The sequence below is a fragment of the Grampus griseus genome (assembly GCF_964374135.1).
Source record: "Grampus griseus genome assembly, chromosome: 1".
Classification (NCBI taxonomy): domain Eukaryota; kingdom Metazoa; phylum Chordata; class Mammalia; order Artiodactyla; family Delphinidae; genus Grampus; species Grampus griseus.
Genome location: NC_139017.1, coordinates 1,889,125 through 1,912,904, shown reverse-complemented (window position 1 = coordinate 1,912,904; position 23,780 = coordinate 1,889,125). Strand labels below are relative to the sequence as shown.

The 23,780-nt window shown below is 47.4% G+C and overlaps 1 protein-coding gene across 5 annotated transcripts; it reads right to left on the bottom strand.

The window, feature by feature from the left end:
• Positions 1–1,318: 1,318 nt before the first annotated feature.
• Positions 1,319–22,488, bottom strand: DDX59 (DEAD-box helicase 59). 5 transcript variants are annotated; one of them, XM_082656876.1, is made up of 8 exons: positions 22,336–22,488; positions 20,377–21,197; positions 19,134–19,301; positions 16,184–16,273; positions 8,674–8,925; positions 7,287–7,439; positions 6,644–6,772; positions 1,319–1,790 (listed from the first exon to the last, which is right to left on the bottom strand). In XM_082656876.1, exons 2-8 carry the CDS (start codon positions 21,184–21,186, stop codon positions 1,527–1,529), a joined length of 1,866 nt encoding a protein of 621 aa, XP_082513002.1. In that variant the 5' UTR covers positions 21,187–21,197; positions 22,336–22,488; the 3' UTR covers positions 1,319–1,526. The 5 variants fall into 5 exon arrangements, with proteins under 5 accessions (XP_082513002.1, XP_082513003.1, XP_082513004.1 ...); XM_082656877.1 differs by lacking the exon at positions 22,336–22,488 and adding an exon at positions 21,629–21,782; XM_082656878.1 differs by lacking the exon at positions 22,336–22,488 and adding an exon at positions 21,404–21,430.
• Between the last annotated feature and the right edge of the window lie 1,292 nt (positions 22,489–23,780).

Below are 23,780 nucleotides of genomic sequence, written 5' to 3'. Positions count from 1 at the left end.
GAGGTGATGTTGCAGCCCAACAGTACTTGTTTTTGCTTAAATACATTCCCCTGCAAATGCTGATTTGCTAAGCTTTCTTGCGTTTCTGGTCATACTGCTTTTATCTATATACACGTCTGAGTCTCCTGAAAAGCTGCCCTTTCTTTGGTGAGTATTACCAACACGTCGACAGCGCCTGGTGTGTGTGCAGACTTGTGCTCACTGCACCTCTGACAGCGCCCTGGGCCTTAAGGGTTGCCGCAGCCTGGTCCCTTGAAATACCGCTCAACAGTGGGCAGACAGAAATGGGGCAAGAGGGAGTCCTGAGGTTTCGCGCACTCTGGGGAGACTCTGACCCCACTGTTCCCATTGGGTGGCGACCACAAACGCTAGGGTTTAGTTACCTGCATTGGTCCCTCACCCCCGGGGAGGATGCTGAGGGTACAATGCTTGTTTAAGTGTCAACATTTAAGTAACATACCTTCTAACTAACCCAGCTAAACCAATACTAATGGTTTTTAAAGAAATGAAAGGATTGCTGCATCAAAGCAAAATGCCCATCCTTCCTCCCAGTGTTTAAAATCATCAGCTGAGAGGTTTGGAAGCCTGAGCCCAGACGGGCCAGCACCTGCACGTGTTTCTCAGGCCGACCCTGGAGGCCACGTGTTTAAGCCGGTGACACCAAGAGATGGACGAACTCAGACCCAGAGGAGAGCTGCCAGTCCTGCCATAAGTGAGAAATACATCTTGGTTTTGTTAAATTCCCCAGACTTTAAAGTTGGTTTATTATGCAGTCTGTAAGCTCTGAGGGCAGGCACAATGTCCACTTGTGTCCTGAGCACTGAACAAACATCCAGAACATAGTGTGAGCTCAGGAAAGATGTGTGGAGTACACTAACACATCTTGTACATTTATTTTTTAAATAAGTCAACTGAATTAGCAAAGTGGCGTTAACATAAAACTATATATTGCTATGCAACATTCACATAAGTCGACATTATTTGATGAGCAGCCCACATCAGATGTAAAATAAATGTACGTTTATCTAGCCGAAAGGAAAACGGAGAGAGAAAATAGATATTTAATTAACATTTCTTCCAAAAGGGGCACTGACCATTTCTTCCATTTTTTATCATTTACTTTTCTGCTAATATTCATTGATTCAACAATAATCCAGGTGCCAATGTGCATGCAGCACAGTGGATATAAAACAGAAGAATCACCATCTGAGTCAGGATGTGTGGGTTTCTGGTTCTGATGATAGCTACAAGGAATCTTTATTGAAAAAAAAAAAAAGGACTTTTTCCAGAGAGAAGAAATTTTTACTTCATTTAGTAATTCACTTTCTGTTGTTTTTAATTTATGAAAATTAAAAAGGAAAATAAATACAATATTGCTGTATAAATTTGATAGTCTATTAAAACTTTTTACATCATGTTAACTTTTTGTTTCATGTGCATGTCACATTCATCAAACCATACAGGAATAATGTACAGAAATTTCACTGACAATATGCAATAAAAATTATTCAACGTGGTATCACAAATCATTTTTGAGAATTACTTTTATCATGTTTTCTAATAATGTCCATAAGATTAGCCCCCGTAACCAGATCATTCTGTGTCTGTTTATCCTTCTGCTGCTCCTTTCTCCTCTGGTCGTGAAGGTAAGGGGAATTTAACAACTGCGGGGGGAGAAGGGACCCTGTGGGTTTCACTCGTTTTGCAATATCCCAGAAGAGTCTTTTCGAGTTATTATTGATGAAAGTAATCGCTGTTCCATTCTGACCTAACCTCCCGACTCTTCCAACCTGAAATGAAATGCAAAGGACGTTTTCAAAATGTTCACAGAATCTTAACGTCTCTTGAAAGAAAACGAAGACTAGTATTTACAGAAGCTTCACTGAGATGAACATTTGTTCACAGAGCATTTTTTGAGTTGTTCACCTCAATATACTTGTGAGATCAATTTAGTGGGCTGCCACTAGCACAGTGTTAAGGAAACAACCCAAATAGAAAATAAAAACAAGAAAAGTGAGTATTGTTTGTGAAACTTGTTTCAGTTATGCGCGTGTGTGCATGTTTGTATGTACGTGTAGGGGGTAAGGAGGCAAAGATATTTCTTATTGTGAGTGAGTTAAGGTAGAAACTTTTTGAAAGCTATTGCATTAAGAGCAAAAGGACTGTATGTCCTTTATAGTACTTAAGTGCCTTGAAATGTGAGACTGAGGCAAGTCCATTTTTGCATAAAGTTATTTCTCATTTTGACAGAGTTAAACAGACACAAATTTGTGGAGACCCGTGAGAAGGAACAAAACGTGTCTCCAAATATACTGAGAAACTCTTCAGAAGGGAGGGAAATACACAATCATGGTCAATTTCTGCTCCTTAATTGAAATGTAGAACTTAAAGTATACTCAGATTATCTAAATGAATAGATAGTTCCCGCCAACAGACAGAACGTTCTTAACGCTGTAAAAGAAGAAACTTCAAGCTGGAAGGGGTGGCCTGCAGAGAATGAGACTGGGGAGAAATAAGGGAGAGATGCTGTTTTTCAGTATCAGCTTTTGTTTTTACCTGATTTATTTACCTTACTGAGTTGTTTCAATAAAACTAAAAATTAATACCTGCAACTCACAGAATGGGAGAAAATATCTGCAAATCATGTTTCTGATAAGGGTCTCTAGAACATATAAAGAACTTTTACAACTCAAAAGGACAACCCAATTTAAAAGCAAAAGATTTAAGGAGACATTCCTCCAAAGGTATACAAGTGGCCAATGAGTATATGAAATGATGTGCAACGTCATTAGTCATTAGGGAAAGGCAAATCCAAAACACTTCATATCCATGAACCTGGCTATAATAAAAAAAAGAATGTAAATGTCGATGAGAATATGGAGAAAATGGAACACTTATACTTTGCTGGTGGGAATGTAAAACATAAAGCTACGTGGGAAAACAGTCTGGTGGTTCCCCAAGATGTTCAACATGGACCCAGCAATTCCATTCCTCCGTTTATGTCCAACAGAAATGAAAACACATGTCCACACAAAAACATGGCCTTGGGCGTTCACAGCATTATTCATAGTAGCCACAAAGTGGAAACAACCTAAATGTCTAGCAACCAATGAATGGATGGACAAATATGGTGTATCCTTACAATGGGATATTATTTGTCAATAAAATACTACAACAACGTGTGGACCTTGAAAACATTATGCTAAGTGAAAGAAGCAAGTCACAAAAGACCACATACTGTATGATTCCATTTACATGAAATGTCCAGAAGACATAAATCTACCGAGTACAGTTGCGGTTGCCTGAGAATGAGGGTGTGTGCATGTGATGAGGAACTGGGGTGACTGCGGAGGGGCAAGGGGTTTCTTTTGGGGGCGATGAAAATGTTCTAAAATCAATTATACGGATGGCTGCACCACTCTATGAATATATTAAAAACCAATGAACTGTACACTTTAAATTGGCAAATTGTATAGCATGTGAATTACATCTGAGATGTAATTTATACTAGATATGTTATACTGAGATAAAAAGCAGTTAAAAATTAACTACAACGGTCTCCAAATTCTAAAAGATAGCTAGGAAGTTCCCTGGCGGTCCAGTGGTTAGGACCCGGAGCTTTCACTGCTGTGGGCCTGGGTTCAATCCCTGGTCGGGGAACTAAGATCCCACAAAGCCACGCAGCCCGGCCAAAGACAGCTAATGTTAACAATACAAATTATTTCTCCAGAAGCTTACCACCCCTGAAATTAAAAATTAGACACGTGGGAATACTGACTATAATTTTAAATACCCATATCATTTAACCCAGCAGTTCTCCCACTAGGAATTTCTCTTACAGATGCACCTGCAGGAGAGGCCCAGGGAACTGTGTATACAGGTGTTCACTGCAGCATTAATAACAAAACACTGGAAACATCTGATTGTCCAGCAATGAAGGATTCGTTAAATAAATTACAGGACATCCATATAATACATTCCCATGCAGCCACAAAAATAGAACGAGGCAGATTCAACAAGTAAAAACATTTAAAGAGCTTAGAACAGTGCCTAGCATTGGCTAAGCACTCAGTACATATTAACACTTACTAAACGGCATCCAGTGTGTGTGCTGATAAGGAAAACTGTCTAAGGTGTCTTTAATAAAGAAAGAAGGCACAGACAGACGAATGCATAAAGAAGATGTGGTATAAATACACAATGGAATACTACTCAGCCATAAAAAAGAATGAAGTAATGCCATTTGCAGCAACATGGATGGACCTAGAGAGATTATCATACTAAGTAAGTCAGACAGAGAAAGACAAATGTCATATGATGTCACTCGTATGTGGAATCTAAAACAAAACAAAACAAAAAAATACAAATGAATTTATTTCCAAAACAGAGAGACTCACAGACATAGAAAACAAACTTATGGTTACTAAAGGGGAAAGGGGGAGTGGGAGGAGGGATAAATTAGGAGTTTGGGATTAACAGATACTCACTACTATATATAAAATAAATAAAAAACAAGGACCTACTATATAGCACACAGAACTCTAATCAATATTAGGTAATAACCTGTAAGGGAAAACAATCTGAAGAATATATTATTTATACACACACACACACACACACACACATACAGAGCTGAATCGCTGTGCTGCAGACCTAAACTAACATGATATTGTTAATCAACTATACTTCAATAAAATAAATATATTTCCTCGTTAAAAAAAAAAAAAAGAAAGAAGGCACAGTATAGAGGGTATAATATGGTCCCATTTATGTGGAAGGTGTGACAGGGTATGCACATCACATATGTATATATGCACACACGCATGCATTTACCGTTTCTGCAGTGTTAACTGGGGGAACCACTCAAAGGTAGGAGGGCTTCCTTGAAAAGACTTACCTTTCACTTTATATCTTTCGTTATTCGCATTGCTTTGTTATCGTGTGTATGTGTACTTTGATGATTGAAACAAACAAAAAAACACCCAAATACAGAACTAGAAAAGCAGAAGGACCTGTGGCCCCTCTGAGGAGAGGCACGCAGCTCTGCACCTGTCAGCATCCCCGAGGCACGCTGCCTGTATTACAGTGGGTGCAGCGTGGTAACTGCCAGCCACAGGGCTGGCCTGGGGAGAGCAAGAGACGGGTACATAGGTATAACCAGCATGTTCCATGTAACAAGCAAAGAAGCTTCTTAAGTATTTTAATACTCGAGACAGATTTCTGGCCGAAATTATTATTTTTTTCTTTTTAATTAATTAATTTATTTTTGGCTGCGTCGGGTCTTCGTTGCTGCATGCAGGCTTTCTCTAGTTGCAGCGAGGGGGGCTACTCTTCGTTGAGGTGTGCAGGCTTCTCATAGCGGTGTCTTCTCTTGTTGCAGAGCACGGGCTCAGTAGTTGTGGCTCGCGGGCTTAGTTGCTTCGCAGCACGTGGGATCTTCCCAGGCCAGGGCCCTAACCCGAGTCCCCTGCACCGGCAGGCGGATTCTCAACCACTGCGCCACCAGGGAAGTCCCATCCAGCCAAAATCATTAAATTGAAAGTTTGGGGCTTCCCTGGTGGCGCAGTGGTTGAGAGTCCGCCTGCCGATGCAGGGGACACGGGTTCGTGCCCTGGTCCAGGAAGATCCCACATGCCGCGGAGCGGCTGGGCCCGTGAGCCATGGCCGCTGAGCCTGCGCGTCCGGAGCCTGTGCTCCGCGATGGGAGAGGCCACAACAGTGAGAGGCCCGCGTACCGCAAAAAAAAAAAAAAAAAAAAAAAAATTGAAAGTTTGGAAGAAAATAAAGTTTAGTTACGTGAACAGTCAGCTCCTGTGGAATAGTCAAATCCCTGAGGCGTGGGTAAATGAGGTGGTACCAAAAAAAAAAAAAAAAAGAAAGAAAGAAAGGAAAAAAGAGAGAGCGAGAAGGAGGGAGAGAGAGAGCAGACTGCTAGATTATTAAGTCTTATGAAAAATAAAGCAACAACTCAGTAAGGGCGCTACAGGCATTTCAGTGGGCAACTTCAGTAAATGTGACATTCAGAGGTGATTCTAAGAACATCAGAGAAAGGCTTTACTTGAAGAGTCTGTAAGTGATGCCGGAGAAGGAAGACAGGTAGCGGTCAGTGAGATAACGTGGCGCTCAGAGAGGCTTTATTTCTGAGAGAAAGAAGAGCTGCTGTTATCTCTGGCAGCAAAGGAAAGGAACCAAACTCTGAAAGGTGAAAGTCTAGAGCGAATAAGGGTATGAAGAGGAGATGAAGACATGATTCCTAAAAAAACAAACACTTCAGCAGATCGACTTTATTCTGGCCAGATGCAGCAACTTAAAACAACCTTTTTACACAAAGCCCTCTTTTTCTGCTTATAAAAGCCATTTAATATACTCACTGAAGAAAACAAAAAATAGAAAGAAAATTAAACTACACCAAAAGCTAATCACTTAAATTTTTTAAATAAATGTTTTAGTTTTTTATTTCCAACTGCTTTTTAATGCATTCTACACATCCATATCGTTGTGAAAAACATAATTTAGTTTATATATTTTAAAAGCAAAAATACATGCAGTTTTACGCCCTGCTTTCTTTTAACTTACCATTATAACGACAATGCCTTGCATAAGAAAATTCATGAGCAGAACGGTGGTAACATATAAAATCTACCTGATGCACGTACTCATCCATGCTGGGAGGCATGTCGAAATTGACAACCAGCTTGACGCTGACCAAGTCCAGGCCTCTTCCTAGGACCCCCGTGCTCACGACAACTTCATAGTCTCCTTCAAGTAAACCCTTTCCAAAACAGCAACAAAATTCATTATTGAGGATTTTTCTTGAGTGGTTTTCTGTCGTTCAGATTATCCTTTCTTTTCTCAACACTTTCTTCAACACTGGTGTTGCAATACCTTCGCAGTAAGTATAGGTCTTAGTACATCTGAGAGACATATGTAGCTTAAAGGCCTTCCGACCCCAACCCCCAATTTTTTCCAATAATTTATTCAGGCAAACCTTTTCCAAAGGTGAACTACTCTATGCCTCAGTCCAAAGTGACCTGATTTCAGAAATGGCGGATTCTGAATGATTAATCTATTTAGTAGACAATCCCTAGGGGACAAGCTTATTGCTCCCAAAACACAGAAGCCTGAGCGAGAGAAACAATTAACTTCACACCGCTGTGTGCCTGAAGTTCTCAGGGTCATTAAAAAAAAAGGTCTGCTTTAAAAAGCAGCAGATAATATGGTATCTCTTGAAAATGAGGCAAAACAGATTTACAGGAAAGAGAAGACAACAGAACGCTGGGTGTCACCTTCAGTATGTTTTTCCTTTCCGGCTGTGACTTTTCCGAGTGCACAGAGGTGCTTTTCAGACCTGTGATTTTCTGAACGGCCTCGCTCAACAGATCTGCTCCTAGTTTGCAGTCCACAAATACTAACACTGGAGGCTTAAAGAGTTTCTTATCCTGAAACGTTAAAAACACATATTTAAAATTATTGCTATAACGTAATTTACAATGGGACGTTTTTCTGAGAGCTTTAGTATAAGCTAGTTATCAACAGGTTTACCAACACTGCTAAGAAGGAAAAAAGGCACATTCTGTTAAAATGAGTGTTTTCTTTAAAATATGCACAAACAGAAGGCAAACAGTGTACGTCCTTCACGCTTCTGCATCACCTCATGAAAACTGCAGAAATGATTTTAAGTGCAATTTAAAATTTCCAAAATTGTTCGTAAGTCAAAATAAACCATATTTAACTTAATACTGTATTTTTAACAACTACGCTTGTACATACCACCCACTTAACAAATTTCTGCTTAAACCAGTTACTGTTAAAAAAATTCTATTTCTCAAGGACAGAACCGCCAAGAAAGAACTTGTCTTTACCTTATATATAAAACGACTAAAAATTTTTGAAACAAAAAAATATTCTTTGGGAATAACCTTGATATTTAAATATCTTTCTATAATAATGAGAAAAAAACCAACCTCGTGTCTATACTGCATGTTTTCACAAATAAAAATTTACTTGAACCCTAAAGAATTCTGAAGTAAGCAAAGCAATTTATTATTAAACATCTACAGCAGGTTCCCCTGAAGCTGCATCTAAAAAGTACTCTCTCAAGAACTGTGCAGACTGCTTCTCTGGTGGCCCAGTGGTTAAGAATCCTCCTGCCAAGGCAGGGGACACGGGTTCGAGCCCTGGTCCGGGAAGATCCCACATGCCGCGGAGCAACTAAACCCATGCGCCACAACTACTGAGCCTGCGCTCTAAAGCCTGCGAGCCACAACTACTGAGTCTGTGTGCCACAACTACTGAAGCCTGCTCACCTAGAGCCCGTGCTCCAACAAGAGAAGCCACTGCAATGAGACGCTTGCGCACCGCGACAAAGAGTAGCCCCCGCTCGCCACAACTAGAGAAAGCTTGCGCACAGCAATGAAGACCCAACACAGCCAAAAATAAATAAATAAAATAATAAATAAATTTATTAAAAAAAAAAAAAAAGAACTGTGGAGACTTCCCTGGTGGTCCAGTGGTTATAGGACTCCATGCTTTCACTGCGGAAGGCCCGGGTTCAATCCCTGTTCGGAGAACTAAGATCCCACAAGCCATGTGGCCAAAAAAAGCAAAAAAACAAAAAACTGTGAAAAATGCAAGTGCAATCTACAAAGCAGGGCTGACCGCTTTACCACTCACATTCAAGATTTCAAACAGTTTCTTCTTTTTGGCTGGTTCTTCCACCCATAACACAATCTGGCGCACGTTGGAGCAGGGCAGGTTCTTCTCCCCAGTGATGATTCTCACGGGGTTGCGCAGAAGCTGGCTTGCGAGCTGCTCTATGCTGGCTGGAATCGTGGCTGAAGCCAAAAGGGTCTGACAGTCACGAGGCACATTTTCCAAAACGTCAAGCACTTGCTGTTGAAAGCCCATCTTTAACATGGTATCAGCCTAAACAAAATCATTGTAAAGTTAGTCCTACACGAAAACCCAGGGCCACCCCAGAAAAAAACCGGATACAATTAAGAACGTAAAAAACTTAAAACTCTTTACACGGAAAAATACACCACAATGTCAAAAGCCAAAGGATTAACTGGGAAAAAAATATATTTATATAAAACTACATATTGTGTAACTACGTTTATAATGATATACAAAGATTTTTATTACGGCATTAGTAATAGTGGCCAAAACCCCCCCACCATATACAGCCTAAATATCCAACAGGAGGAGACTTGGTAAGTAAATTATGGTAGACCCATACCATACAACACGGTGCTAGCATGAAAAATGACCAGAGAGCTCTTTATCCCTGCTAGGAGAAAAGAAGCACAATAGAGAACACTATGTATAACATGAGACCATTTGTGTATATACTCAGGAAAGTTAATTGCTAACTCTGGAGAGAAGACCTGTGAGCTGGGGGGGGAAACAGTTTTATTCTTCATTTTATAGCTTTTCGCAAAGTTTGATCTTTTTTTTCTTTTCTTTGGCCACACCATGCAGCATGTGGGATCCCAGTTCCCCAGCCAGGGACTGAACCTGCACCCCCTGCATTAGAAGCCCAGAGTTTTAACCACTGGACCGCCAGGGAAGTTCTTGAATTTTTTTTTTTTTACCATGAACATATATTTATAATAAAATATGATTTTAAATAAACAAAAAAAATTTAATTTGGGGGTTTTCACTTCTGTATATACCTCTGCATTGCTGGTTTCTAAAAACAATGAGGGACTTCCCTGGTGGTCCAGTGGTTAAGAATCTGCCTTCCAACACAGGGAACGAGGTTTCAATCCCTGGTCTGGGAACTAAGATCCCAAATGCCGCGGGGGCCCGCGTGCCGCAACTACTGAGCCCGTGAGCCGCAACTACAGAGCCCACGTGTTCTGGAGCCCGCACACCACAACTACAGAGCCCACACGCTCTGGAGCCTGTGTGCCACAACTAGAGAGAAGCCTGTGCGCTACAACGAAAGATCCCGCGTGCCGCAACTAAGACCCAATGCAGCCAAAAATAAACAAACATTAAAAAAAAATAAAAACAGGGGCTTCCCTGGTGGCGCAGTGGTTGAGAGTCCGCCTGCCAATGCAGGGGACACAGGTTCATGCCCCGGTCCGGGAAGATCTCACATGCCGTGGAGCGGCTGGGCCTGTGAGCTGTGGCCACTGAGCCTGCGCGTCCGGAGCCTGTGCTCCACAACGGGAGAGGCCACGGCAGTGAGAGGCCCGCGTACCACAAAAAAAATAAATAAAGAAAAAGAATAAGAAAAGTTAAGGCTATCTTGATTTTCAAATATAATCTGGGTGTCTATAATTTTGGAAAATAAGACATTGAATTGTTTTAGTGTCCACTAATGTGCTGTCAGTTAGACTGAAGCTTGATCACTTGTTTTAATATTCTTCACTCTATGACATTTAAAAAATATGAAATTATCATGATGGTCTGGGTTTGATCCTGGCTCTACCTATGACCTCAAGCAAGTTAATGAAGAGCTTTAAGCCTTAGTTTTTCCCTTTATAAATGGAAATGATAATAGTAACTACCTCCTGGGGCTGTGATGAGGATTAAAGAGATAAAGTATATAAAGTACCAGCAAGGTCCTTCTCAGTGTTTCAACTAACTAGCAGACAGAGAGAACACACACCCACAGTGTGTCTGCAAACATCCCCACGTGCCTCAGTAATCCCACTAAGCCCCACTCATCTCAGTAGATGGCCTTGCTTCTCCTGGTTCAGAAAAAATAAGACCATGAGAAATAAATTCCTTCAGTTTCTCTTCTCACCCAAACTTCCTGGAAGAGTCCTCCAGCCCCGCGGTCTCTCTCCCCCGCCTCCCCGCCCTCCCCCCACTGTCCGGTCCAGGGTTCACCTCCCGCCCCTCACCGGCTCCTTCAGGTCTTCAATCACTCCCCAGGTGCCACATTCAACAGCCATTTTTAAGTCTTTGTCTAACTCTTTTTAAGATGCAATTATTATTATTATTTTATTTAAAGAGTATACTGCTTTTTAAAAAAAAGTATTTATTTATTATTTATTTTTGGCTGTGTTGGGTCTTCGTTTCTGTGCGAGGGCTTTCTCTAGTTGTGACGCAGGCCTCTCACTATGGCGGCCTCTCGTTGCGGAGCACAGGCTCCAGATGCGCAGGCTCAGTAGTTGTGGCTCACGGGCCTAGTTGCTCCGCGGCATGTGGGATCTTCCCAGACCAGGGCTCGAACCCGTGTCCCTTGCATTGGCAGGCAGATTCTCAACCACTGCGCCACCAGGGAAGCCCTATTATTAGTTTTAAATACTAGAAGTAATAACGCGCTCACTGTAGAAAACTTGGTAAACAAAACAAAGTAGAGAAAACCAAACTCGTCCATCATCCCACTACCCAGACACCAGCACTGCCTCACTTACTATCCATGTCCTAACTGTGTCTGGAAACCCTCCCCCCGCTCCCTACAGCCACCACCCTGGCTCAAGCCCTCCCCCCTCCCTCCTGGGAACCAGCCTGCTTGCTCAAAGGCTATTCTCCACGTGGAGAATATGAGTCTGAGTATAATACACTCAGGCTTAAAATCCTTTAAAGTTTCCCAGTGTCTACAGAATAATGTCTGAATTCTCAAGGCCAGGAGAAAATGAAAAAGAAATACAATGACTATGGTTATTTCAATGGGAATATGGGTGTTTTTCCTCCTGTTTCTAACTTCTCTTTAATGTACGTGGATTACTCATAGAATACAGTTGTTATTCAAACTGCAGAATGGGCCATGAAGATCATTTTTTAAAACCACAAAATAGGACAGAATAAAACATATGAGAATAGAGAAATCACAGGTCACAAGGGTAAGTATTGTTTCATGAAAGTTCTGTTTCATTTACACACACACACACACACACACACACACGCCCCTACCTAAACAATATTTATGACTGGTTCCCATCTAAACTGCACTTTTTGAAAGCCATTATCAATCAGACCTTGGGAAAATCTTACTCTTTCTACACCTCAGTTTCCATTTATAAACCTATTTCCTACCTACCTTAGAGGGATGTTAACAGATTAAAATGTGGGGGAACATGTACTTTAAAAAACCTCTTAGAATTAAAAGCACTACTTAAATTTAAGGTGATTCAAATAGTAGAGCCACTCACAATGAACACAAGGCTACTCTGAAAATCTCAGAGTCCCCGGGGGGAGACGGCACTTGGATACAGAGTAAGCATTAATAAGGTAAGAGGTGAACGTAGGTGTCCCCTAATTAAACAGCAAACCTGGCCTAATTTTCTGGGGACTGTTCTTGGTGTCACCTGCATTTCTTCACTGCTCGTGATGTCCTTAATCCCAGACAATCTGACTTCCATCTCTGCCACCAAAACTTCACTCCTGAGGGTCCCCAGGCTAAACATTCACTCCACTCAGCAAACCTTAACTCGTAGCCAACGGTGGCTGACAGTCCCCATTCGATGGGCATTTACTGGACGCTGGGCACCTTTCAAGGGAGCATGGTGGGAGGTGGGCACCATCGCGACCCCGCTTTACAGATGTGGAAACTGAGGCACATGACACAGTGCCCTACGATGTGGTGGAGCTGGGCTGTGGACTGGGGACCACTGTCTCCAAACCTACGTCATGAACACCAAGCTCAATGCTGTGTGCTCGACGGTGAGGACACGGAAGGAGACCCTACCTTTCCAGAATTGATGGTCCAGAAGGGAAACTTACTATGTTCGTATCCTCGAAACATGATACAGTTAAATGACAGCACGGCACATCCTGACCAGCACTTCCTCAAGCCCTGGTCTTCCTTCCCTCCCTGGCTCTCCTTTTTCAGACAATTTCTGTACGTCAATGAGCCGGTGGGCTATGTCCCAGGCTCCCTCCGTCTCAACCCATGCTCTCTCTCCAGGAAGCTCAACAAGTTCCAGGGCTCTGTGCACCACGGACACGTCAAAGATGCCGCAAACCTCACTCGGGGCCATAACCGCCTCCCTGGACTCAAGTGGTGGAGACTCACTGCCCACTCCGTGGCCCCAGCTGGACCTCAAGGCCCCTGGAATTTAACATGTTCAAAACAGACCGTCTCTCCCACTGCCAGACCCAGTCCTACTCCAGCAGCATCTCGGGAGACGGCACCGTCCGGCACCTCTGTTTCGTCTCTCATCATCATCACCCCACCTCCGATCCATCAGCAGCCCCGCAGACTCCGCTGACGTCCGTGCGGACCCGACTCCCGCCTCGGCCGACCAGAACCCGCTCACCTCAGGCAAGGAGACAGATGCCCGAGGACGTGTCACAGGTGCTCCTCCTTGGCCCAAGCCTCCCGAGACCTCCCATCACTCCAGGAGGGCGCCCGCCCGGCCCGGCCTCCCCCTCGCCCCTCCTGCAAGCCCGTCTCCCTCCCCGGACCTGCCCCACTCGCCACTTGTCCTCACCTGTCCCCCTGTGGCCGGCGGCCCTTCTCCCACTCGGAGTCCTTCCTCCAGACGGATCTCTGCGTGGCAGCTGCTGCTCTTCAGCCCCCCAGAGGCCCCTCCCACCTGAGGGGCCCCCTCTCCTCGGGCGCCTCTGTCCCGTCACCTTGTGTACACGCCTGTGTCACAGCTCACCTCGCTTTCCATCACATCCTCACAACCAAGAACAAAGGCTAGCACGGGAAAAGCCCTAATGGATTTGACAGATAAGCATTCATTATTCTCAGCACTGTACGTCAGCAGGTAGGACGGTCCGTGTGCCCCAAGCCTCCCTAAAGGGAAGCAGTACAAACATTCCTGGACTCCACCCGACCCACGGAACCAGAGCATCCAAGCACGAGCTCTGGTTCTCCATCTCAGCCACCGGGGAAACGGCAAACAGTGCGCCTGGTCGCAGGGTGGAGCAGGGACGGTCTGCGCACGGGTCCCCGGAGCAGAGACGAGGGGGCCTGAGGTCTGCAGGGCGGCTCCAGAGGGAAGGTTCTGAGTCATGGACACGGAACGAAGGAAGAGCAGGCGGAGGGGGTGGGAGAGAATCCTCGGGACACGGGGGACGCAGAGGGTGGCAGCAGATTTTCCTAATCTTAAAGGACTGTCAGACTTCCGGCCTGACCATTCCTGTGTCCGGCCCCCTCCCCCCGCCCCCGAACAGTGGCCCCTCTCCCCAGGGACATCATTTGTTCCCGGTTTCCTCTGGGCTCTCAGACCACCTCTCTGTTCACTGACTTGTCTTCAGCTGCAGAAGGCAGAGCCTCAGCCCACTGCTCGTCTCTCTCAACTTCCTCCTTAGAGAAGCCAGCACGTCCCGCGGACTCTCACGCATGGGTCTGGTACCTGCCCCTTCATCCAGCACCAACTCGAGTGTGTCTACCAGGCCCCAGCCCGTTCCCGTGGGCCCTAAATCAAGGCACACCCCACCCACCTTCGTCCTCCCGCGTGTCCGGTCATCACACGACCCGTAAGTGATTCCCTGTGACCCTCAGGCGAACCCCGACGCCTGCCTCCATTCCGTCCCCGACCCTCCCCCCTCTTCTGGGCCGATGGCTGGCTTTCTTCTTCCTCCTCTAATTCCCCAGCATGGGCAGCAGACCTCGTCAACCACCAATTCCCACGTGGCACACCCGCCCGTCTCTCCCGCCAGCCCCGCACACGTGCACTGCACCCGACAGAGTCTGCTCGCCTTGGTCTCTTCACCTGGGACACTGGATGCATCCTCTACTCTTCTAAATCCTTTTCCCTCTTCCGAGGCTCAGGTCAAGTCCCGTGACCTCTGAGAAGCCAACGCGCCGACCCTCTCATTTCTCCTCCTGAACCCTGAGCACATACACGGTCCTACTGACAGCTTGCATCGGGGGAGGGCAAACCTCGGCTCTCCGGACGAATTCAGACCTTCGCCTGCTCTTGTAAACAGGGCACCTTGTAGGCTTGGAGGGTGTTTACAGCTTCTTTGTGACGCCACCCATCTCACCCAGGGCTCGTCCCCTGCACCCAAAGAGCACCTCTGTGCTGACTTCAGTCTCAGTATGTGACCGATTATGCTGTTGACCGGCTCCTCTCCCCTGACCACACAGGAGCCACGTCCCCAGTCACCGAGGAGCTGGGCATCGGTGCACTTCTGCCGGACAGCACTCCTCGGGCACCATCACCTTGAGCGCAGCCCTGGGGTGCCCCGGACACCTTGTTAATGTAAGAAAACGAAAATGCTCTGAAGAGAGGGGGGCGTGAATGAATTCTCTACTAGGATCATCCTCTGGCTCATGAGACGGGGAGGGGAAACCTAAGGACATGGGCTTATCCACAGGGGAAACCCAGCCACACGTTCAGGGTGGCAGCAAGGACGAGAATCCAATGCAACACATCAGGTCCCCCAAAGGCCGGGCCAGGAAAACGCTGACTTAGCAGCACTTTCTAAAGGACTGGATCTTATCTTACATTTATACGGGACTTTTCAGTGCGAGACGTTTTCACAACCACTACTCTTCCTTGCTACGACTCTGGAAAATGAAATGACTTGCCCAAGGTCTCACAGCAGGCACAGTACAGGCTCAAACCCCCGTCTTCTGGGTCTTGGCTGTGTTGTGGCCAAGGCTGTCCCGAGGCTACTCCCTGGTGCCACAGACGCAGGCCAGGTTGCTGTCACTGGTCGGCACTGATCACTGCTGGGTAAGCCCAAGGCTCTGCCCCGTCACAGCCAGCAGGACGAGCATGCAGGCAGGACAGCCGTGCCCCCCACCCTGTCCCGTTGGTACGTGCTGGATTACCATCAAGTAATAACACGTTCACTTCTTATTAAGCAAGCCCAAAGTACAAAAATGCCTATTTGCTATATGCAACACAGAAACCACAACCACAGACACCTGCGTCCACATAGAAAAAAGTAAAGAACCTCCTCCAACTAAGCATCATTAGCTACTTCCAAAATTCCCACTGAGTTACTGGCCACTGATTTCTTTCTTTTTTCTGTAGACAAATGACACCCAGCATGTTTAAAAAACGTAACACTTGAGAATACAGTATGCCTGTTAAGTTTACATTTTCAATCAATTAGGACAAGACAGTGGTGGTTTAATTTCAGTTTAGCTGCAGTGCTACACGAGAACCAGCTTAAGAACCACTATTGCCAATTAAAAAAAAATCCCTGAGTTGTTTTCCTTTGGGAGAGAAAATGCCTGAAAATATACAATGCAATTATATAACTATAACGCGCTTTTCACAGATTATATAAAACTCTGTTTTTAAACACCACTACTTACTTCATCCACTACTACAATTTTTATACCGCCAAGTTCTACAGCGCTCTGCTTTATTATATCCAGAAGTCGCCCAGGAGTTGCTATGATTACCTGAACGAAAGAGAAAAGGCAAATTAGAAAGTTCGATCGCGTTCATTCACTCACGTATTCCTTCATTCTACACTTACTGAGTGGCCAATGCATGCCAGACTCTGGTGTAAGTACTCGGAACTCGATGATGAGTAAGTCAGACTTGGTCTCTGCTCTCGTGAAAGTCATGACACTAAAGAAGAAACAGAGCCAACACGTGCTCACGAGAATCACGACAGGGTGTTATCAACGGAGGGATGTACTCAGTGCTGCTAAAACACAGGCCAACACCCACGGGAGTAGTGGGAGTGAGCACGACCGGCAGGTCCAGGGAGAGGGAAGGGCATCGTGACCGGTGAGCTCGGAGGCGGGAGGCTGGCGTGGGTGGAGTGGGGAGAAGGCAGCTGAGGCCTGAGAACCTGGCAGGGCCCACGCTGGGAGGGCCTTACGAGCATGCTCACCGCTATCTGGCTCCGTGAACAAGTGCAAACCCCTTGCCCTCTCTGGGCCTGCTATTTCACTTTTAAATTACGAGGCTGGGTACAATGAACTCTAAGGTCACTCAAGGGTCTTAACAGTTTTATCATATGTTAGCTGAAGTTGTGGTTAAAAGTAGGGGCTTAGTGAAACTTCAGCAGGAATCGTGGCTTCAGCATTTAATAATGGTGTGAGTCTCTGTTCTCCCGTCGTAAGATGGAAATGCTGAAAACTATCGTGGGGATTATATGAGACAGTGTCGGGATAACTCTGGTGGGGTTACAAATGACCTCCTATGTTCAGCTGTACCCACTTTTCCAGTCCACACCCGCACAGTGGTAACATCGCCGCGGATGATAAAAGGTCTGTATCCCCAGAACACAGGGTTTGGCGTGGGTACTTCAGACGTCCACAGATATCAAGTCAATTTTAATTACTTTGACTTGAGTTCACTCCTTCTCTTCCGTTTTCCCCTCTGATGGTTTGGAAGTTATCAACTTTTTTCATTCTTTGAGTGCTTCGCCTTGAATGTCAACAAAGCTATAACTTAATATAAAGTTAACCGGCACTTTTAGCTTGTTCTTGAAAGATCCAGGGCGCTGCTTCACGGCGATCGCATCTCGCCTGCCCTTACACGCTGTGGGATGGTATTCACCCCATTATTTTGAAACCACGGCTTGCTCCTGGTCACTGTTCGCTTGGCCTGTGTCTGTTTAGCTTCGCCCACACGCTTACTGCCGACTTTGCACCAGCTTCCCTTCCACCCCCCACCTTCCTCTCTGGAATCTTCTTTATCTGCAGAAGGGCTTCCTCCAGAAGTTCCTTTAGATGGTCCACTGGCAATACACTCTCTCGGTTTTGTTTATCTGAGTAGGTCTTCGTCTTGTCCTTACTCTTGAAATATAGCTCTGCCGAGCACACAGACGCTTCAGCTGCTTTTCCTCCCAGAGGGTAGGTGTCTGTGAGTCCTGGCCCGGGCGGCAGGGGGTGCGGCAGCCGGGCGAGGAGGGGTGAGGCCGTGTAGGGCAGAGTCCAGGGAGGAAGGCATCGCTGTGACGGAGGGACACTGGTGACATGCCGGGGGATGGGGCAGATAAATAACTACATAAAGGATAAGGGATGGCAGGTTTCTCATCGTCAGAGTTACCAACGTGGAAACAGAAAACGTAAAAGGAACCTTGTGATGAATGAGAACTGGAAATATCAACATGAACTCGTGGTCTCGGATAGGCTGAGGTCCCAGAAGCAATGACAGTCCAACAGCAAGGAGCCCAGGTAGAGCCCAGGTCTCGGTTTCTGAAGACTATTCTCCACACCAAAGGAGCCAGGGCTCCGTGGAGAGAGTTCCAGGGCCGAGGCCAGGAAAGAACGAGGTAAGGACGGAACATCTTCTTTAGATGGAAAGTAAGAAAGTAGTCAAAGAATGACAAGGATATGATAAAAGGACACAGAAACCGACTGGAAGGTGCTTCCACTGGTCAAAGAGATTATACCCCTGTAAAAAAAACAGGGAGCCATGAGTCCGTACTGATACAAAAAAGTAAGTAAGTGGAAAGTTTGGGGAAGCTCAATAAATTTACAACCTGAAAGTACTCCCCTTAAAATACTTATTCAACACAAAGGGTACAAACAAACTCTACAGTTTTAACTTGGCAGATAAAAGCACCAGTCAAAGGACAAATTGAAACTGTGCGCCACCTAGAAGGACATAATGGAAAGGAAAGCGTCTCTTCTGTGATGTCCTGTTAAAGAACTAAATTCAAGAGCCACAACTTGAATCTCATCAGTTCAGGGCTGTTCTTCCAGGTAAGCGGCTTATAATCCTTAAAAAGTGCAAGATCCTGAGAAAAAAGGAAAGATCGGTTCCAAACTGAAGACACTGAGAGACATGACAGCTACAAGCAACGGAAGACTCTGAGCTTGACGGAAAACAGCTGACGGGACAACTAGCAAAACCTGAGTGGGGTCGGAAGCGGGACACCAATGTTGACGCATCCCAACAGACCAGCGTGAACTTCCTGGGTCTGCAACTGGTTGTGATGATGAAGGACAATGTCCTTGTTTGTAGGAATCCCGCTCTGAAGTGTATCAGCCACGATCCTGGGGCAAGGCCCACCTTTCGGAGATTCATCTTCTCAGCCGTGAAAAGAGGGGTACGCCACCCCACCTCCCAGAGCAAACGCAATGATTAAAGGTGGTAATGGCTGTGAGAACGTCCAACTGCGCTGGGAAAACAAAAGGCACCTCCCTAACCTGTGCTCCTGGCCTTCCCCACAGAAAGGCTCACATGGCAAGACTTTAAAGGCCACCTAAAATCACACTCTGAAGTTCCTCAGGGGGCGAAAACCCTTAGTTCCTGCATTGCTTAGGTCCTCTGCAAAGGCGTTCGGTCCAGGGAGCCCACCTGAACGCGCTGGCGCAAGCGATGGAGCTGCGGGGGGGCGGGCAGGCCCCCCACCAGGAGCGCGGTCCTCATGCGGGGCAGGCCGCTCATCAGTTCCTTGGCCTGCTGCTCTATCTGGATGGCCAGCTCCCGCGTGGGCGTGAGGATGAGCGCGGATGGCATCTTGCTCTGCAAAGATGTGAAACACACCAGCAGTGAGCTCTGCTGCTGTGGACGCAAGCCTCAAGGCAGCCCCAGGAGCACTTTTCTTTGAAAGTGGTCCCATCAGCCCACCGGCCTTCTGCTCAACTGCAGAATTCTCCTCCAAAACCAGCATAAATTGCACCCATTTCTCACATAACACAGACAGACAATGAAAGACCCCACCATCAGGACCAGGGAGAGGCGTCTGCCTCAATCACGGCGGGAAAACTGAAGCTTGGCTTCCCATCGACTGGCCTGTGCGACCTTCAGCCAGTCTCCTCGGAAGAGAAACCTGCTGGTTGCCCTGAAGATCTGGGTGAAGACTGGCATCCTACCCTCGACTTCCCCTCGGCGCTCTTGTAGATTCACTTCTTTCTTTGTCAGGAGACCTTACTTATACAAACATTCTATTTTGGTCTTCCGGTGAGTTTCGTCTATATTTTGAAAATCTACTCTTTTATTTTTTTCTCACATTATCTTCTACTACGCTTTAGCGTTCCAAAATTTCCTCTATCTCTTCTCCCTTTGCCTACATTTCTCACTCCTTTCCCCCCTTGCCATCCTCCAAACCTCACAAACTCCCTAGTACTTGGCAAATAATTACTCAAAACGTCTGTTAAACTAATTATGTGCAGGAGTGCTTATAAACCAACGAGTAAGGCAAGGTGGTATCATTTTAAGATGAAACGCAGGTCACACTTAGCGGTATATTTTGAAACTCTACAATAGTGTTCTGACTTTGGTATCAGGTTTTTCAAAACACAAAATCGAAGCAGGCTAGATTGACACAAAAATCACAGCTCACCTGGTCAGCAGGATTTTCGCCCCAAACCCAAAGCCTGTTCCTTGAATAGAAAATGTGTTAAAAAGACAACACTTTGTAAGGAAAGCAATTTTTTAGACCTTCAATGAAGAGACTGGTTCAATATAATAAAATTTAGTTCCAGTGACTAAAGATCGAAGTACTTGGTTTCAGTTTGCAATTTTAACGTAGTTGAGGATGACGCTTGGTAAACACCTTGACTGTTCTTGAGGCTCATACAGGTGAGCTCTACCTTACCTGAAACAGAGCTCGCATGATGACGGGAAGCAGGAAGGCGGCCGTCTTCCCAGAGCCAGTGTCGGCGCTGGCCAGCACGTCTCGGCCCAGAAGCCCCAGGGGGACCATCTGCATCTGGATGGGGGTGGGGATCTCGTAGCCCGACGTCTTCAGGTTGAGGTTTAAGGCCTCAGGGAAGCCGCAATGCTCAAAGTCAATGATGGGCCTGGGGACGCCTGGCCCTTGAACCACGATTCCCAGCTGCCGTCTGAGGTTTTCAATCTGGTCCTCCCGAAGGTTCGAGATGAAGGCGTGCTCGGTGTACACATACGAAGCAGGATGTGGAGCCGCTGGCTCAGAATCCGCTTTCTGTGGACCGCCCGGAGCTAACAGCGCCTCTGCTCCGCGCACCTGCAGAAGGTGTTTTGCTTTACACTCCAGGCTACACACGTCTTCATCCGTCTCATTGCAGATGTACTCTCCGTAGCGCCCGCATACCACGCACACCGGCTCCCCGGGCTCGGCCTGGCGCTGCGTTTTGGAGAAGGACTTCACCGGCTCTTCGAGGAGATGGCTGTCCTGCGCCCGTTGCCCGGGTCCAGCCAGACCCCCCTCAGGCACCTGGCTGGCAGGCCCGGGGAGAGGGCACGGCTGGGCGCCGTGATGCGCCGCTAGTGCAGCTTCTTTGGTACCCGGGGCATCATCAGCTGGACCATCCCCGCCCGCACCCAGCTGGGGGTCTTCTGCTTCTGGTTTGACTTTCTTGGCTGCACAACTTCTACCATCATCGTCAGCATTCCGCCTGACTTTCAGGGATCTTGGAACGAACATCCTTCAATATTCTGTGGAAGAAATTATACACAGAGATTTATTTTACCCTCAATAAAGTCACAGATAAAGAACCCTAAGTTCATCATGTCCCCAGGTTTTGCTTCAAAAGAACAAAGAAGGCGATGCTCCCATCAAGCTTCCCTTCCGCCCCCGCCCGAGTCCGCCGGGTGAGGACAGTTCTGTCTGCATACACTGCACACGGCTTCACACCACTGACCTCCGTCTGTGGACTGACTTGCACTTTGACATACCAGACATCACAGAAATTCTGGGGTAAACCCTTCTGTTACACGTTCACAAACGAAAACACAAAAAGAAAAAGGTCTACTTCACAACTGGAGTCTTTAAAACGAAGCCACAAGATCACTAGTAACACGTGTGCAGCAGTTACTAGGTTCCAAGGTCAGAGCTGAGCGCGAAGTACACACGCGTGTTCTCTTACGTGGGGTCAGTTCTCACGGGGGACTCAGCACCTGGAGGCTGAGGGACTTGAAGCTCACACCTTCTCAGCGTGTGCAAGCCTCCAACCACAGCGCTTCCCATTTACAACCAAACAGGTTTTTGCAAAATGACAGCGTTTGGTAAACAGGCTTTAACCTAATTTGGGGGCTGCCAAATATGCTAAGAAACATTTTTCTCAAAACAAAAATTCTTAGGATACATTGCCAGATTCCATTTTTCCAGAAAAATTCCAACGAAATTACAAGTGAAGGTCTAGGGTTACCACCTCAAGTCCCCGAAAAGGTCAAGGGGGTGGGGGTGGGGGGCGGCTGTACTCGAGAGGGAGGAGCTCGAAACGCAGGTCCCCGCGACGGAAGAGGCGGAGCTGGCGGGGCTGCAGACGCGTTGCTCCTGTTCGCGCCAACGCCCCTCCCCTCCCCCGGGCGTCGTCCCTCCCCCCTACGTCAACCCCCTCGTGCGTCGCCCGCTCCACCGCGGCTCCGCACGCAGAGGCGCGTGACGTCACGGCGCTGCCATGGCCCGGGCGGAGCGCGCTGGGCACGAGGCCGGAGGTTGGGGCGGTGACAGGGAGTGGGGGAGGGGACTGCGCAGGGGCCCGTCCCGCTGCCGCGGCTCGGCGCCCGGGTCCCGCACGAGAGGAGTAGGACGGGAGGCAGGCCCGAGCCGTGGGGCCGGGGGCACGCTCACCCGCGCGGACTGCGGCCGCGTCCGCTCCCTCTCGGGTGCAGCTCCCCCTTGAGGCGCTGGGCCGGGCTTCCGGCCGATGAGCCCGGCCACGCGGCCACGCGGCCACCCTGCCGCTGGGGAACCGTGCGGAGCGCAGATTCCACTTTTCCGGCTTTTGGGATGCGCCGCTGCGCGCGGGGAAGGCGGGGCCCGACGGAGAGGCCGGAAGGGAGGGGGCGGGGGCGGGCAGTTCCGCGCGTTTTCCACGCCCCTTTCCCGACTTCCGGCTGGTTGTAAATCCCGGAGACTGGTTGAAGCGGGCGGGTTCCGTGGGGAGGGCGGATGTGGGGATCCTCCTGGAAAAATTCGCGTAATCTAGTGGGCGGAGCTGGAGGAAAAGAGTCAAGGCGCCGGGAAAGGGGCGGGGGCGGGGGCGGGGACGGGGGTGGGAGTGGGGGGGTCGGCAAGCTTGGAGGCGGGGGTGGGGGGGGTGTTGCGGGCAGTGGGTGAGGCCCCGTGGGCCTCGAACCCTGATCTGCTTCTAGCCGGCGAATAACTGGAATTAACGGAGCAGGTTTAGTGTGCACGTGAGATACTCTGGACCTTTCCACCCGCCCCACCCGACTGCGGGGATAGTCACACAGTCACGTGCCGGGTGGGTCCCGGGGGTCGCACTTCGCTGGAGCTGGTCCCCGAGCCGCTGGCAGTGAAGTGACGGGGAAAGCGCGGGACCGGAAGGAGGGACGCGGGGCTCCAGGACTTCCAGCGCTTTCAGGCTAATACTGGATGCACACGAAATCACATGTTGAGCAAATATGTAAGTTTTAAAGCACACAGAAAACGGAAGCCTGTGACTCCACATTATCCACGTGGAGCATATATACGGGCGCTTCCCGGGTTCTACCCCTTGCTTCTTCCCTCGACCACCCCTGTCCTGAACTTTGTCTCTCCTTGACATTCTTAGTCGTTTGATTATAGGTGGAGGCATTCCCAAAGGATATATTGTTTGACTTTTCTCTTTTTGAGCTTTATACAAATGATACACAGTCTTGTGGGATTTGCTTTTATCGTTGAACGTTTCTTTGATTCACCCAAGCTGTTAAGTGTAAGCAAGCTGTGTAACATTTATTTTCGCTGCTGTAACATTGCGTTTCTGTGAAGTCGTTTATGTCCAGTTGTTTATCCATTTTTCTGTGGACACTTGTCTCCAGTATTTTGTTATTATTGGAGGCAAACCAACCGTGAAGCTAATGAAATTGGAGTTTCAGGGCCCCTCCCATGGGTCTCTCCCATCGACCCGAAAAGAGGAGCCTTGGCAGTGTGTTCCCATGGTCATATGTTTGTAAAATCTACAGAAGGAAGACATTTAAACCACGATGGAAGAGGGCCACTTTCTCTTTACGTTCCTGCGCCCCCTCCTTCAGCCCTTTTCAGCTTGGGTGATACACGGCTGCAGGCATTTGGGG